The sequence below is a fragment of the Arachis hypogaea genome, chromosome 2 (genome assembly GCF_003086295.3).
Source record: "Arachis hypogaea cultivar Tifrunner chromosome 2, arahy.Tifrunner.gnm2.J5K5, whole genome shotgun sequence".
In the NCBI taxonomy this organism is placed as follows: Eukaryota; Viridiplantae; Streptophyta; class Magnoliopsida; order Fabales; family Fabaceae; genus Arachis; species Arachis hypogaea.
The window spans coordinates 97,657,125-97,675,253 of record NC_092037.1 but is presented as its reverse complement, the minus strand read 5'-3'; the positions used below and the strand labels follow the sequence as shown (position 1 = coordinate 97,675,253).

The following is an 18,129-nucleotide window of genomic DNA, read 5'->3' as shown; positions in this document are numbered from 1 at the left end:
GTTGGAGTAGTGCCACCCTTTTAGGGTGTTAATCGTCCCTTTATCTTAGGGAGGTTAAGATATGGCTCTGTAAAGTAGGTAGAGAGATTCTTGGGGCAGTTACTCTTTTGAATGAGTGTTTATCTGCCAGCTAACCCTCGTACCCGACTTCTTTATAGCAAGTCGTGGTAAGTACCGACTTCATAAGACGAAGATTGGTACTGGGTGAGGCACAACCCTTTAGTTTAGACCTTTTGCTTAATCCTGGGCCTTTATTATTGGGCCAGGATATAAACACCTTATATTTTATAAAACTTTAAAATTTATGTTTCAACGTATCCATATCATATCATCTTTTGTGTCTGTGTGTCTAGCCATCAACCACTAATTATAGCTTCAATGATAGGGTATCATAGAATTCCTAGCTTTAACTAAATTATTCAGTGTTAGGGCCAACAGAATTTGTAATATGTAGCTATTAATTAGTTATTATCAATATTTTTAATAGTATGGGATAACATCTAATAATACAGAATTATTCATTTTTTTTTATGATTAAGTGTTGGTTGAAACTTTCTCTTATTGATTATTGACATACGGCTTAATTACGTTCTACATGAGAAAATTATTTTTGTCAATCAATAATATTTAAGTTTAGATTTGGTAAACTGCTTAGTTAAATTTTTTTAAATAATTTAAATAATAAATAATTATATTAAAAATAATTTATAAATAAATTATTTTATATTTAATTTTTTTAATTTTAAAAGTGTTTATTTTAATAAAAGAGTGATAAAAAAATTTTTATTATGATAGAAGTCATTTTTTTAACTTCTTTATAAGTACTAAAATAATTTTGTAAAAAAATGTAAATTTGATTTTAAAAATTGTACCAAACATTAATATTATATTTTTTTATAAGTTAAAAATTAAAAAAAAATTTGATGAACCTTTCCAAACGAACCCTTAGTCATTTAACAATTGTGACTAATAAACACACTTCAAAATATATTCAATAATACCCGAACTAAAATAAAACAAGATTTTCTTCCAAGACATTTCTTTAGAATTATTACATGCATTATGAAAACAATATAATACAGTAGTAGTAGTAGTAGTACTACTACAAGAACTTAACTAAATAACTAGGCACTCGAGTGATTAGCTTATTGAACATACAAAGCAAAAAGGACATCAACATTATTAGGAGTTAGGACATCAACTTCGTTGCTTATTCTAATTATTTTTTTATGCAAAATCAGTGACATTAAAATTACTACATTTGAGTGAGTGAGACGTAAGCAAAGAGGTGAACCCTAATTTGTTAGATTCAATATCAAACTGCATAAGATTCTCTTCAAGTTGCTTGGCACCAATCACAATGGATGTCTTCTTATTCACTCCATTATCAACAAAACCCAAACACCACAAATCCAAATTATTTTTCTTATTCTTAACCCTCACTATTGAGTTTGCACCCACAATCCTCCACACCACACCCTTCTTCCCTCCCAACTCAAGATCAACGGTCGGCACATCCGGACCTATACTTGTCACTTTGACCAATCTCGCGGCATAGCACACGCTAAAAGGTTTTACTGGACTAGTTCTCGTGAGGTTAAACCTAGACAAGCTTGCCTCTTTTATGAACAATTTCGTAAATGCTTTGTAGATAGACCTTTCTAGAAGAGAGTACGGAGTGTTACTACTAAACTTGGTGCCACCAATACCCAAAAAGTTCTCATGATCAATATTCAATAGAGAAACATTGATCGGGACATTTTGACCGTTGATTCTAACGGAAGTTAGGTTCACGAAATACTCATAGGAAGGTGGGTCATCGGAATAAGAAATTACAGTATCGCCAATGCCATCTGGATTCACAATGAGTGGAGTGTAAATAAGTGATTTCGAAAGGTCAATTTTGGAATTTTCAAAAAGAGCGTAGTAGGGTCCTGTGGATCCAAAGAAAGCAACTCCTGTTGATTTAAATGAACCAGGAAAACAAACCGCAAAAGTGTTGGGAACCGAGAGAGCTGAACTAATTTGGTTCGGAAGAGAGAGATTGTAACGGCTCAATGAAACTAAACCGGTTACATCTTTTGGTAAACCTTTAAGAAGAGAAGAGTGTGCACAAGAAAACGTGTAATTTGGAAGAGAAATAAGGTGGGTTTTAGTTGACACGTCAGCACTAGGAAGTGCCAGCGTGTCAATAAGCGTGGCATCAAAATCGTAGTCTCTAACGACTAGGTTTTCGGGATATGCACCGCATATAGGATTTTCTGGAATGCAATTAGGGTCGGAGAGACCGGCTTCGGTGCAGTTGGTGCAAGAAGCTCCACCGAAGCCGAGGTAAAAACAAAAGGTGCGATCGCAATCGACATAGCGAAAAGAGGAGGAGTTGTAGTTAGCATCACAAAGTGTCCATGGGAACAAGAAAGCGAGGTCAAGGAAGAGCTTCGTGGGGTGAAGTGGGATTTTGAGGTACACAGAAAGAGTGAAGAGGTTGGTGGATTTGTCCTTTGAAACTGGTGAGATTAGAGTTGTCTGTAGGGTTGGAATGGGAAGAAAGAAGAAAGTAAAGAAGAGTAAGAAGAAGGTGAAGCTCCATAGTGAAAGAGAATGTGGCATTTTTTGGAACTATTATCAATGGAGACAAAACTAAGTGGGATATAATTGCAATAGATTAGTTTAATTTATATAGATGAGCAAGGATCAATTATTATATTATGATAATGATGATCAGATATTCCAGTGTGTATCACGTTAGAAATATAAAACTGTAAAATTATTAGGGTTTTCAAAGAAAATAGCTTTTAAACATTTTTATTTAATAAATTAATTTTAAAAATAGAAAATTCTAATTTATTAATTTGTGAATCCACTCATTGCATCTATAATAATTGATTATAATACATTGATCGATGTAGGGGTGGAATGTAATATAGCGTATGGATCCTATAGAATAACAGCATGCCATGATCTATCGAATCTATTTCTCTTAAATCATATCATACAGTATTTATTGGATCTCATGATATGCTGCTTCTAATAAATGTGCAAGGATTATCTTATTAAAATTTCAACATGTGATAATATTGTCGATTCTTCTAAACAAATCAAGTGTTAGGGATTCACTTGTCTAGTAGTGCAATGTTCTAATTTATTTTGTATATTATTCTTTCTAATTAGATTATTTGAAATCGCCATTCTTTTCATTTCAGCCATGGTTCCATATGATAATTATATCCTCTTGCTTTGTCAAGTGTACAAGGCATCGTATTTTATTTTGAGGAGCGTTCTCTCTCGTCAGCTTTAGTTAGCGTCCTTCTAAGATAATTATGTTACAGTAATTATAGTGATTATCATATTTTAAAAAGTATTGTTAAAATTAAAATAACTTTTTTTTAAATGTTACTTTAAAAGAATATTATCAAAATATAAAAAACAAATGAGTCTAATTTTAGGTTACATCTTGGTGCTCACATTATTATGCAACTATTGAATTCTGACCGCCGTGTCGGGTTGGTTGTGGTGGTGGCAATGGCTGTGAATGTGGCGGCTTTACCCCCCGTTACCATGTGTGGAGTGTGATGGTTATAGTCAGCATTAGAAGTACCCTCCCCTTGAGTTGAAGGACAAGTCTATTGAAGGAAAATAGTACTACAAGCATCATCACTATTATAGTCAATAATAGTTGACTTTGGTCCATCTTGGGGAAGCACTATTAGTAACACTTGTGCAACTATCTGAATTCTATTTGAGCAGGGACTATACAATAAATTAGTTGAGTTAGCATCTTCCTTTGATGCATTTTGGGAAGCACCACAAGCACTTGTGCCATTCCTTGCATTTGACTCATTTGGCTAAGGACCATGCCTTACATAAATTGGGCTAATGTATGTCTTTGTAACATTTAAGGAATCACCACAAGTATTTGGGCTAGCTAGTGTTTGCATTTGATCCTTTTTTGCAACAACATTGCCCCAACATGATTTGGGTTATTATTTTGTTGGGTTGGGCTTTTTTGTTGGACCAAGTTTGGAGAGGCCCATCTTTCTTTTCCTCGTTGAAAGTCATTCTCACACTCCTAGTTTTGGTGAACTCCAATTTCTTCAATGTATTGGTCTTTGCCAATTCCATTAGGCTCCGTTTAGTTGATGTATAGGATGAGACATAGATACAAAGATACAGACACTAAAGACATAGATATAAAATATTTGTGTCTATGTATTATGTTTGGTAAAAATAATGAACAAGACACAAATATTTGAAAAAGTCTGAATTGCCCTTCATTCAACCACAAATTTTACCAACACTGTTACACACCCATCACCTCAAAGGCTACATGTCATAACCATTAAATTTTTATTTTTTTCCGTATTTTTTTTTCTAATATCATTCCAAATTATCATTTAAATATTAAATATATAATTTTTTTTGAAAAAAATAAAAAATCAAAGTCCGAAATTTATCAAAGATTAATTAAAATTCAAATAAATAAAAAATTAAATGTATAATTTTTTTAAGAAAACAGAAAAATAAATTTGGTTGTAGAATTTAAAAGAGAAAATAAAAAAAAGAAATATTTGACGAGATAAGAGGATAAATTTTGAAAATTTAAAAATTGACTAAGGATAAAAGAGTAAAAAAGTAGTGTCTCACAAGTTGTGTCTCAGTGTCTCATTAAATTGTAGGTACACTAATTTAGTGTCTCCGTGTCCATCTATGTTCCCGTGTCCATCAAAAATCTGTGTCTCATCAAACCAAACAGCAGACATGTGTCACCGTATCTATGTCTCAATGAGACATGGACATCAACCAAACACTACCTTAGGTCTACTAATTCATAACCTTTGAGAAGTCTTTGACCTATTGGTGTTGACTTTTTGGTTGGTTCACTTGAATGTTCATATTCATTATTTTTTCTGAGATTTGTGACTCTTCCTCTATCTGCATATATGATGTATTCACCTAGGAAATCATGTGAATGTTAATTAATATGAAAATTAGCATAAGGAATTTTTTAATCAGATAAGTAAAGAAGTGGATAAATTAAATTACCACATTACCATCTGCTGTTGATAGCAAATTTTATGCCTCCTTTTGACACATGGTGCAGTTTTTCTTAAAAGGTATAATAACTCTACAAAAATGGATAAATAAATTAAAATCAGAAGGTTGGGTAATTTGTTGAGAATTAGGAGAAATTCATAATAAGTGGTGAAAATGTTGTTACCTTGGGAGCAGAATTGGAGCAATGCATTATTGGAGAATATAGCTTTTATAAGATCAAGTTATGTTTAGTTGTTATGCGCATACAAACATTTTTATAGAAAAGAACTTTTTTTTTTTAAAAAAGAACATCATGTGTAATATCATCTAAATATAAACAAAATTGATGTAAATTCATTCCGTTCTTAACTTATATGATTGATCGGCACAATTTATTCAGCTCAACAAATATGACTAGATGAGCATAATCATACTAAGTTTTCTGTAAAATTTTGAATTATATACAGAATCCACTGAGAGATTAGTAATTCAGAAGTTCTAAATATAATTATTCCAAAAACAATTAAAAGAGGTGTACATTTTTTTGGAACATCATGTCAACATCCATTTTATCACCTTTATTTAAATTTTGGTGTGGTCTCTGCCTTTCAAGCTAACTCCACTTATTTTTTTCCCTAAAGATCTTTTAAGATGCAACATAAATACTAAGTTTCAAATTTTGAAATAACAAATCATTCTTCATCCAAATACATGCAATTATGTTACACCAGAATACAGCCTTCCATCACTATAACAGCCTTTCCACGCAAAAGCACTCTTTGCTTCTTCTCATCAAAATGAATATTTAAAACACCCCCTCTGCTTGATGCCTAATCAAATAATAGTGAGTTTGAATAAAATTTAGTTTAGGCTAAAAAGATAATTAATCACACAATAAGTTAATTAAAGAATAGTACCTGATAAGCATTTAAATCACACTTGCCTAGCTTCTTGCTCCAATATGATGCTATGGCACAATGTGCAGTAACACAAACAGGATCCTATAACAAATTGCAAGTTAAATTTACCATATGATCTCATCTCATCACTAGTTCTAATTTGATCTATTTGATTTTAATTTAAGATTCTATTTCAACCTTATATGCATATGATACAACACCCTTTTATTAATTGTACTAAATGAACAACTTCTCTTAAGTTTATCTTACTAAGATCTTATGTCTGCATCAACAATTCATCATCATATTAATAATGCAACTGAAGAAACATTAGTTTACCTCATTGATTCCGAATTTCGGGCAGAAGAAACGACTGTAGCAGTCAAATCCTGAGCCTGAAGGAGCAGCAGCTGTAACAATTAGTCCCCTTCCTGGAAATTTTACAATTTCATCAAGTTTTGGTTCTACTTCTGTCACTGCTTCTCCAGATTTCACTACAACCTATCAAGAAACCATAAACTTCAAATGTTTGCTGAAAATATAGTCTTCATAGGTATAAATTGATCACTTCTCTTTACAAATATTTATAACAGTCAATTTTTAGTAGATCTTAACAGTGATGGTAAAGTTAGGAGATTACAAACAGGTCATCTGAGTTTTGTGTCCCCTTTAGATGAATGATCTCAGCACCACTCAATGCCTCAGAGATTTGAGAAGTCTCATTAAAGTTGGATTCTTTGATAGGGTCAGCAGGGAAATCCAATTCAACATAGAAACTATCCTTGCTTCCTTCTTGTTCATCATTGATTGCTGGGATTCTTTTGGCAGTTACTATTCCAGAGAGTGTAACAAATTCAATGACATTATTATTGCCATCAACCAAACCAGATGAAAATAGTGTATGTGCTGCTGCTAATGTTGCATGCCCACATAGTTTGACCTGATCAATAAGCAATGAAGCTAAGATATTATTACACTGTCTTCACACAAGATTGTAATATTTGGCTGCATTTGGTTCTGATAATAGAACAAGACACAGATTTTACGTTGTCTCTTATTGATGTTTTTGTGTCCTTTCTGTTAAGAAGACACAAAATATATTAATTTACTGTCTAACACAATATCTTTCTAGTTCAACTGAAAAGTCAATTTTTTAGTTACAACTTTTTTAAAATCTACATTTTAAATCCTAAATCCTAACTCTTAACCTTCTGAAAAAATAAAAGTAAAATATTTTTACAATAAAAAAGGTTAACTTGCTAATTAAAAATTGATTTTATGTAAAAAAAAATTTCTGAAATATGGATACAAAATATTTATCTGTCTCCTCTCCTCTATCTCTTTATATCTATTCCAAACATGGTTTCAAGAATATCACCTAATATATAAGAAAAATTACGAAATTACCCTTAGCATTAACAATAGAGTTGTTAGAAAAAGGTTTAACTTAAACAGGATGAAAATTAAGAAAAGAAAAGTAAATTAAGTTGAACCTCAATGAGAGGAGTGAACCATCTGAGAGCAAAACGAGGAATAGAATATGATCCATTATGATGATTATTACTATGTATTTGAGTCAAGAAAGCAGTTTGTGAAATATTGAACTCTGCAGCCACAGATTGCAACCATTTGTCTTCTCTTTCTTCTTCATCTAACAAACACACAGCTGCAGGGTTCCCCTTGAATGCTGACTCTGTGAACGCATCAACCTATTCATCATCATAAATTCACAATATTAAATCTTAGTTGTTGTATATGAATAAATAATCATTTGCAGGAAGAGTAATAATTCAAGAATACCAGAGTGTACTTGACAGATTTGTTTGCCATAGAAGAAGAACACAGGTTTATTCTGATGAACCAAACTCCTAAGATGTAAGAACCTTGTAAATATAAGTGTCAACTGTCAACGCTTTCTGTTAGTCTTAGTGTTTCACTTTCCTTTTTATTTCTATTATTATTATTCGGGGAAATTGTTGACAATTACTACTATTCAACAAGCTGGGGTATTGAGCAGGCTTTGCTGAAGAAAGTGGGGAGCAACAAGGAGATGAAAAGAAAAAAAAAATAATCCTTCTTATCTATTCATATAAAATATATATTAATATATACGAATATTAAGTATATATTAAAACTAATTATTATATATTTATACGTAGATATTTATATAATTTAATTTATTTTTAATATATATTTTATAGTTAGTAATTTTAATATATATTAAGTATAATTAGTTAAAAAATTTATTTATTTTGTATTCTTAGGACAAATGTTAAAATTACAAAACTTCATGTGAAATTTTGATGGTTTTTGTGCACTTCAATCTTGATGATGCGCTTTCTTTTAATTTTTTTTTAAGGTTTCTCTTTTTTTTAATATATATTTAAATCTCAGAGGATCTCCAATGCTTAGTTTTAATTTTATTTTATTTTGAGTCCTATATTAATATTTGTAGACCATATATCATAAATAATAATTTAAAATTAAAAATAAAATTTGTTTCTCTAATGCTTAATATTAGTTTAATTAAAATTTTATATTATTTTATCAACATAATTATATGAGTAACAAAATTTTATTGATTTTTCATTAAGTTACTTTATCTTTAATGTAACACCGATTTCATTTTATAAATAAATTTCAATGCAGATTTTAATTCTAAACCGATTCACTTTTTGAAACTTTCAAAAATAATATTCTAAAAATAATTTATTAGAATGCTCTAAGTTGCTCTTGCATGAAACAAGATAGCAAAAACCAAGAACTATAATTAAATTAAAGACGTAAAATATACAATTGTATAAATTTAAATTATAAAATTGTTTAAGTTTGTAAAGATTTTTCAAAGTAAATGACTCATTTAAAATCATGATATAAAAAAATGAATAATTAAGTAGAAATTATAGCAAGTGGCTTGAAATTTTTCATGAGAACAATTGACATGACAAACTTGGAGGGCAAGCATTCAAAAGAATTCAGAATTAGCCAACAAGGCTTTTTTAGATAGAATTCAAGATGCTTACCATTTAATAATCTAAATTAATGTTTCTGTTATTGAATTTAATTTTTGATATTTTTACAGATACATCTAATCCCATAAAATTATTAATAAAAAATAACTAATTTTTACATTATTTTATTTAAAAAGCGAATGTAATTAAAAGAATATGTATACTGTCAAAACATTAAAATTAAATTCTTTGTTATTGTTACAAAATTTCAAATGAATTTGATGGATTAGTCTGATTTAATAAAAAATTAAAAGATCAATTAGATTTACGAGCGAAATTTAAAAGACTATTTTGACTATTTATTAATTGCACATTTAAAGGTTATTATTCAAATTAAAGATAAAAGCATTATGAAAATTCATTACCCCATAAAACGAAGACAAATTTGTTGTCTAACATGAGTATTTTGAATTAAGTGCTCATAAAAATTTATTAAAGGACCAACAAGAACTGAATTGATGAAAACCCTACTAAACCAAAACAAAGCCTTCCATAATTGTAACAGCCTTTCCACGCAAAAGCACTCTCTGACTCTTCTCATCAATATGAATATTCAGAACTCCCCCTCTTTTTGATGCCTGCTCAAATTACAGTATGTGTTTATTGGATAAATTTAGTAATTTAGGCTCATGAATTATAAGAAGAATTTCAAATATTTTTGGCATACCAGGTTCAGTAGTTTTAACAGTTAATCTCAATTATAAAAAATAAATATAATATATTAATTGAAATCAACAGTAAAAATTACTGAAACACCGGCATTTTAAGAATATTTAAAATTTTTTCTAAATTATATATATTAAGATGATTGCAAATAATCAAAGATAGAAAAGTATAGTACCTGAAATGCATTGAAATCACACTTGCCTAGTTTCTTGCACCAGTATGGTGCTAATGCACAATGTGCACTCCCAGTCACAGGATCCTACAATTATTTGTAACAACTTTACCTTAGATTATTGAGTCTTCATTCAATTACTGCCTTAAGAGTTAAGTTAAGACATTAGCATGTAAAAATTTCCATTTTCCACCTTGAAATTCAGTTCATATATTTTATTCAATTTATCTCTTAAATTTTTCAAATGTATAAATAAAGAATATACATTCTACTAATTTATTAACTTTTCATAACTCTAGGAGACAAATTGTACATTTTAAAAGTTTAAAGAGTAAATTTCACTAGTCAAAATGTTGGAAGAAGGGTAAATTACATTTTATCCCTGTTACCATAGTAGTATACATACCTCATTGATTCCATATTTGGGGAAAAAACATCTACTGTAGAAATCAAATCCTGATCCTGGAGGAGCAATTGCTGTAACAAGCAAACCTCTAGCACATTCAAGTTTAACTATTGCATCAATTTTTGGCTCCATTTCTAACAAAGCTTCTCCAGATTCTAGTACAACCTATGAAAAGAAAAAATAATAACCTTAATTATGTAATCTTGATCAGCAAAAACTTGTTTATTAATCTTCTGTCTTTTTATTTATTTCTGTCAATTTTTGTACGTACATTATTGACAGTAATAAATAAAAAAAGAATAAAGAAAATACGTAATGAATAAAATATTTGTAGATAGTATAGTTTGTAATTACGAGTGAGTCATCTGAATCTTGTGTCCTCTTTAAATCAATTATGGTAGCACCACTCAATGCCTCAGAGATTTGAGAAGAAATCTCAGCAACGTTGGATTCTTCTTCCTTTATAGGGTCAACAGGAAAATCCAATTCAACATAGAACAATCCATGCTTGGTTTCTTCTTCATTGATTGCTGGGATTCTTTTGGCAGTTAGTATTCCAGAGAGAGTAACAAATTCAATAATACTATTGGCATCAACCAAACCAGATGAAAATAGCGTGTGTGCTGATGCTAATGTTGCATGGCCACATAGTTTAACCTGCATAAGAATCATCCATGTATTATTAAAGGCTACTCTTTATGTTAATAACAAAGTGCCTATTGATTTTCATTTTAGGTACTTTAAAAAGAATAAAAGAAAATGTTCCATTCATCTCTATGTATTTGTATATTTATATATTGGTTTATATATGTTTTTTTAACTAAACAATAATAAGGTAACGTTTGTTTGTTTTGAGGTATCGGGAGAAGAGTGAGAGATTGGAATTCAATATTATGTTTGTTGATCTAGAGATTGGTATTAAAACTTCAATCACTGTCTCTAAAATTTCAGTATTTCAGTATCTCCAAAAGGTAAAAACTCAGGAGACTGAAATTTTTGAAAACGAAGACTAAAATTTTAATAACATTTTATATCTAAAATACCTCTATTTCAATTAATTAATTCCAACTTTATCTTTTATGCAAATTAAATTAGAATTTTATTCTGATTTCGGTTTCTGTCTTTCACTTTATACCAAATGTAATACTAAGATTTATTTCAGTCTCTATTTCTCAATCTCTATCTCTCAATCTCAAATTTTCTTTCAAACGCTACTTTAGCTACTAAAATAATCAAACATGACATCATGACATCACTAAAGACAGACACTGAGACAGAGACCGAGAGATTAAAATTAAGACTGGAAACAGAGAGACAGTTAGTCTTTGTATTGTGTTTGATAATACTGAATTGAATTATGTCTTAGTATTATGTTCAATTAATATAGAAATTAAAAAATAAATTTAGCATTTGAAAAATTAAATAAAAATGTTTTTTAACAAAAATGTTATCAAAACTTTAATCTCCGTCCCAAAAATTGCAGTCACTTGTCCCCACTTTCATTAAATGAGTCATTGTATATTTATACTTCGCATATTTTTCTAATTACATAATAGTAATTAAATTTGTCATAATAGAATAACTAAATTTACAACAGACAAATAATCAAAGTTATTTTGAATAGTATTATTCAAAAAAATATTATTTGTAGGAGTGGGATGGGAGAATATTGACCTCAGCAACAGGAGTGAACCACCTGAGAGCAAAACGAGGATTAGAGTTTTGATTATGAACTGTAATCAAGAAAGCAGTTTCTGAGAGATTGAACTCAGCAGCTACAGATTGCAGCCATTGTTGTTCCCTCTCTTCATCTAGCAAACACACAGCTGCAGGGTTCCCCTTGAACGCTGACTCTGTGAATGCGTCAACCTATAAACCAACAAAATGGTAATTCCTCTCGTAACAAAAATAAACAGAGTATAGGGATCAAAGATGAACTTACTATAGTGTACTTGACAGGTTTCTTTGCCATGGATGAAGAAGAAGAAGAAGAAGAAGAAGCAGGGAGTGTGGAATCTGGTGTTGAAACTTGAAAGCCTACCAATTGTCACGGGTCCCCAATACTATTTTGCATATTACGTGTTCCACTTGGCTTTTTCTCATCTTTATTATTATTTATTTGTTTTCATCTTGGAATTGGGTTTAAGACAATGTAGTTTTGTTAAACAATTATTCATCTTACACATGCACACTTAAGAGTAATTCAAGTTATTGACTAATTACAACAGTTAATGAAAAATTGTATTATTTAATAGAAATAAACATTGAAAATTATTTTATTTATTTTAAAATCAATAAAAACTAAAATATTTTATTTTTAAAAATTTTAAAGACTAATTTAAATAATTATTCTATTATTTAAGCTGGCTTTTGTTATTACTCCCTTTTGATATTCCTGTTAATAGCAATATGTTGTTCCAATACTAATGTGCTTCAAGTAAGTAGTGTGTGTAACCATTTTTACAAAATGATCTATTATTGGAGGTAATAAATAAAATGATACATTTTTTTATTTTTTGTTTTACTTTATTTTAAGATACATGTAGTTCATTTGAAAATATTTATATATAATGCTACTTTAGTATGTTATTTAATCAAAGATTCAAGGTTTAAGTTATAATGGTAGGACTAAAAATTATTAAAAAATTTATTCAAGTTATGTTGAGTCAGCTCAAACTAGCTAAATTTTAAATAAAATTAGACATTATGCATTTTTTATTCATTTATTTGTTTTTTAGTTTTTTTATAATAATTTTTAATTCAATAAATTAAAAACTAATTTATTTTGTGTCAAAACTTCATTTAAGAGTCCGTTAATAATCAAGGATTTATTGCATATGTAAATAAGTTGTATAGGAGAAAATTATGGAAATACAAAGACTTAACTATGTAGGAGGAAAGAGAAAGAGAGAGAGAGAGAGTCAAATGTAGCAAAAATTCCACAACATGTGACAAGCTCAGTGCAATGAGAGAGAGAGAGAGAGTTGTGATTTGATTCCTCGTGAGACATGTGTTAAAGGTGTTGCAAGTGTGAGTAGCTGCACTTTTCGTGAGAGAAAACAGAGAGAAAGGCACAATTGCAAAATACCTGATAGCATAAAATGGTGAATCACACCTTACTCTAGCTATTTATTATCAAACTTAGAGGTCAAGTGACACCCTCCCTTAAATTAGGAGCGTATATGTTTAGCATGCCTAGTTTATCTCGGAGCCCACTAATAAACACAGTTGGTGTTAGGCCAACCGTGGGGAGCTCTCGACCATCGGGGAGACTTTGGGGAGGAATTAAGTGAGAGAACATAAGATGAGAAGACACCACATCCAACTCAAAATCTTAAGGTGTCAAGTTAATAGGTCTCTCATCTTATAAACTCCTCACTCTTCCTTGCTTTCTTTGATGTGGGACTAACTTCAACACTCCTCACACTTGCAACACTAACAATCTTCCCCTCAAGTGTGAGTCTCCACATCAAGCATCAACTCTCCCTCTTTCTAGCTCCTCTGCCACCACGAGTATTCGTCCATCACACCGCCGCAAAACACCGCGGGACACGCTGCCCGAACCACCTTTACCAGGAAGACTTTTGATGCTTCACATTGAATACTCTTTAAAACCAGACCGATTAAACCATCGGCTCTGATACCACTTTGTTGGGCCAACTGTGGAGAGCTCTCGACCATCGGAGAGACTTCGGGGAGGAATCAAGTGAGAGAACATAAGATGAGAAGACACCACATCTAACTTAAAACCTTATGGTGTCAAGTTAATGGGTCTCTCATCTTATAAACTCCTCACTCTTCCTTGCTTTCTTTGATGTGGGACTAACTTCAACACTCCTCACACTTGCAATACTAACAGTTGGTGCAAGTGCTCTGGTGAACAAATCAGCCACTTGCTCATGGGTTGAGATGGGTAGTAAATGAATGAGTCCCTCTTGAACTTTATTCCTCACCACATGACAATTCACCTCTATGTGTTTCGTCCTTTTATGGAATACAGGGTTAGATGCTATGTATATTGCTGACTGACTATCACAAAAGATGTTGATAGCCTTGGTAAGAGAGATATGCAGATCCTTCAAGATGTAACTAATCCATTGTGCCTCTCTAGTCGCACTCGCTAATGCTCGATACTCTGCCTCGGAGGATGATGAAGCCACTGACAATTGCTTTTTACTCTTCCATGTTATGACTGAGTTTTCCAGGTAGAAACAATAGGCTGAAATTGATTTCCTAGTGCCTGAGCATGCTGCCCAGTCCGAATCTGAGAACCCAGTCAAGTTGAAATCTGGTTCTGATGTGAAAAACAGGCCCGCTGATGGAGCTCCTTTCAAGCACCTAAGCACATGATGTGCTGCCTGCATGTGCTGCGTGGTTGGGCAGTCCAAAAACTGACTGACCTTTCCAACTGCGTAACTTATATAAGGTCTAGTGTTAGCTAAGTACAAGAGCCTCCCAACTAGCTTCCTATAAGCTGAATGGTCCTTTAGTGGTTCTCCTCTTTCTCTGGACAGCTTCACGGTATAGTCCAATGGTGTTCTTGCTGGTTTGCAACCTTCAAATCTTGTATCCTTTAACAAGTCCATCACATATTTTTTTTTTATAGAGAGTAATACATTTCTTTGATCTTGCAACTTCTATCCCTAGAAAGAACTTCAAATCTCCTATATCCTTGATCTTGAATTTCTCATCCAAGATCCTCTTAATTCGATCGATTTCCTTTTCATCATTTCTGGCTATCACTAAGTCATCCACATAGACCAGCAGCGCTGTAAAACCAGATTCTGTCCCTTTCGTGAACAAGCAATGGTCTGATGCTGACCTGGTGTATCCAGCTTCTACCAAGACAGAATATAGCATGTGGTTCCATTGCCTACTAGCCTGCTTGAGTCCATACAATGATTTGCTTGCACACCTTCCCATCTTCAACTTCTAAACCTTGTGGTGGCCTCATGTAAACCTCCTCCTTGAGTACGCCATGCAAGAGCGCAGTATTTACATCAACTTTTTTAAGCATCCAACCTTTCATGGTAGCCAAGGCTAGCACAATTCTTAGTGTTTTCAGTTTTATCACTGGGTTAAATGTGTCTAGATAATCAATACCAGCCACTTGTGTGTACCCTTTTGTCACTAACCATGCCTTGTACCTTTCTATCGAACCATCCGGGTTGTGTTTTATCTTGAAGACCCACTTACTTCCAATCGCTTTCTTCCCATGAGACAGAGTTGTAAGCCTCCATGTTTTGTTCATTTTTAGAGCCTTAAGCTCAGCATTGATCGCGTCTTGCCAACAGGGTTGTAACACCACCTCCTCATAACACTTCGGCTCGATATAATTGGTTAGTGCAAGTGAATATGCTTTATGTAATGCAGAAAGAGCTTCATAAGACACAAAGTTTGACATTGGATACCTGACTTTATCATTGATGGTTTGATTTGGATTAGCTTTGTCAATGGTGGTGCTCATACAAACAAAATCCTTTAGATAAGCTGGTGGCTTTCTCTCCCTTGTGGATTTTCTTTGTATATTATGTTCCGAGTATCTTAGTTGTGAGTCTTTCCTGGCTAGTTCTTGAGTATTTTTCCTTTGACTTGTTGAGTCACCTTCAGTGACTCTCGACGAGTCACTCGTGTGCTCGTATGAAGAAGAACCATGATCCAATTCCAATGTTTCAGGTCTAAGTGTAGGTGGTGCAATGGTTTTATTTATTTCTAATTCTAGCGTTGATGCATGATTGTTTTTATCTTGTGCAAAAGGAAAATGGTTTTCGTAAAATTCCACATTTCTAGAAACAAAAATTTCTTTGGATTTTAAGTTAATTAAAACATATCCTTTTGTCCCCTCCCTAAATCTAAGGAAGGCACATTTCCTAGCTCGAGGATCCAGCTTGGACCTGTGAGCATTGATGGTGCTGGCATAGGCCAAGCAACCAAAGACCTTTAGGGTCATTAGATCAGGAAGATATTGATGCAAAATTTGAAAAGGAGACTTGTCCTTGAGAAAAGTAGAAGAAATCATGTTCATTAAGAAAACAACATGCTTAATAGCAAAATTCCAAAAACAATGTGGGACGTGAGATTGAAATAGTATAGCTCTAGTAATGTTAAGAATATGTTGGTGTTTTCTTTCTACTATCCCATTTTATTGAGGAGTCTCAACACATGAAGTTTGATGCAAAATTTCAATTTTAGCAAAAAAGGATTCCATGAGAAATTCTGGACCATTGTTAGTTCAAATGATTTTGATAGATTTATCGAATTAAGTTTGTATAAAAGTGATGAAATGTTGAACCAAATTGCATACTTCAGACTTCAATTTCATCAAGTACACCTAAGTATATCTTGATTTATTTTCTACAATGGTTAGAAAGTAACGATATCCACTGGTTGATGGCATTCTAAGTGGCCCCCAAATGTCTATGTGTACAAGCTCAAACAATTGAGTTGGGTCAAAACTACTTACAGGAAAAGGACGTCTTTTCTGTTTAGCTAGATGGCAAGCATCACATGGTGTTGTTGCCTTATCAAATGAGATGAAGGAGAAGTCTCTCTTCATCTTTATTAGTCTATCATTTGGCAAGTGACCCAACCTGTAATGCCAAATACAACAGTCTTTCCTGTGATTTTTGCTTACAACCGAACATACTTGTGTACTTGGCTTGGGGAGTTTTAAAGCCTCTTTATTTAATATGTAGAGACCACCATTTTCTCTAGCTGTTCCAATCATTCTCATCGAGCTCCGATCCTGTATCTCACACTTTGTGTCAGTAAAATTCATTTGGCAATGCAATGCCGAGGTGAGTTTTGAAACAGAAATGAGCTTGAAATTGAAAGATGGGATGTAAAGGGCATTGTGCAGTAATAGATTGTTTGAGAAAACAATAATTTCTATGATTCTACTTGTATTCCAAGCCCCATTGGGCAACTTAATTATCACAGGAGCTATTTCTTTATATGTGAAAAAATCATTAAGGCAATATGATACATGGTCAATTGCACCAGTATCGATTACCCAGGAGAAGAACCTGTTTGAAGAAATATTCAATGCATTGATGCTTATTTTAAAATGCATGACTGTTACCAACTTCCCTAGATGAAGGATTGGTGTATGCACTGAATTACCTTGATGAGATAACTCGGGTGAAACCTTTGATGCTGTCACGTTGATGCTATGATGCTACGCTCCATGAATCTTGTTGAGAAGAGTGAGCAATGCCTGCTTTTGCTCAAGGGTGAATTCCAGTATGTCACTTCAAACTCTCTCTAAATGGGAGGAATGCGATGAGTTGTCGTGCTAACTGAGTTTTCTTGATTCACCCTCAGTGTTCGTTGCTGCTGCAAAGCTTTCATTTTCATCTGCAGAATTTTTACCTCTTAAATGTGGTGAAAATCCGTGTTTCTTGTAACATACGTCAACACTGTGGCCTAGCTTTCTGCAATAGGAGCATTGTGGTCTGCCTTTCTCTCCCTAACTTCTACCACCTTGGGATCATCCACCTCTGTCCCTCGTTCTCCCTCTGCCTTGAAATGATCTTGCAGTGTTCGAGGGAATGGCAGCATAGGCAATTTTGATGTCTGAAGCGACATCTGGATTCTGAAATTGTCATTCCTGATGTGTCAACATGGATACCACAGTGGTCACATCAGAGAGAGGATCCAACAACATGATTTGAGATCTAACGGTGGAGTATTGCTCATTTAGCCCTCTTAAGAATCGTGTTACATGATCCTCTACTCGATATTGTCGTATCACACTTAAGCCACAATTACACTTTTTTGAACATTCACAATCGGGTATAGCTTTAAAACTGTCAAGATCTTCCCAAATGGATTTTAACTTTGTGAAATATGCCGTCACATCTAGGTCCCCTTGTTTGATGGCAAACAACTTTTCTTGCAACTCTGCCACTCTAAATCTGTCTCCTTGATAGTATTTATGCT

The 18,129-nt window shown here is 32.6% G+C and overlaps 3 protein-coding genes across 3 annotated transcripts; all 3 read right to left on the bottom strand.

Moving 5' to 3' along the window:
* Positions 1-1,037: 1,037 nt before the first annotated feature.
* Positions 1,038-2,636, bottom strand: LOC112720344 (probable aspartic proteinase GIP1). Its single transcript, XM_025771258.3, has one exon. It carries the CDS (start codon positions 2,608-2,610, stop codon positions 1,228-1,230), a length of 1,383 nt encoding a protein of 460 aa, XP_025627043.1. The 5' UTR covers positions 2,611-2,636; the 3' UTR covers positions 1,038-1,227.
* A 2,883-nt stretch (positions 2,637-5,519) lies between these two features.
* On the bottom strand, positions 5,520-8,012 carry LOC112754940 (uncharacterized). The gene is made up of 6 exons (XM_029293259.2): positions 7,734-8,012; positions 7,427-7,642; positions 6,574-6,873; positions 6,273-6,434; positions 5,952-6,035; positions 5,520-5,864 (listed from the first exon to the last, which is right to left on the bottom strand). Exons 1-6 carry the CDS (start codon positions 7,761-7,763, stop codon positions 5,757-5,759), a joined length of 900 nt encoding a protein of 299 aa, XP_029149092.1. The 5' UTR covers positions 7,764-8,012; the 3' UTR covers positions 5,520-5,756.
* A 1,265-nt stretch (positions 8,013-9,277) lies between these two features.
* Positions 9,278-12,292, bottom strand: LOC112754931 (uncharacterized). Its single transcript, XM_025802764.2, has 6 exons — positions 12,131-12,292; positions 11,863-12,057; positions 10,543-10,845; positions 10,189-10,353; positions 9,786-9,869; positions 9,278-9,522 (listed from the first exon to the last, which is right to left on the bottom strand). The coding sequence occupies exons 1-6, from the start codon at positions 12,158-12,160 to the stop codon at positions 9,415-9,417; spliced, it is 885 nt and encodes a 294-aa protein (XP_025658549.1). The 5' UTR covers positions 12,161-12,292; the 3' UTR covers positions 9,278-9,414.
* Positions 12,293-18,129: the final 5,837 nt, after the last annotated feature.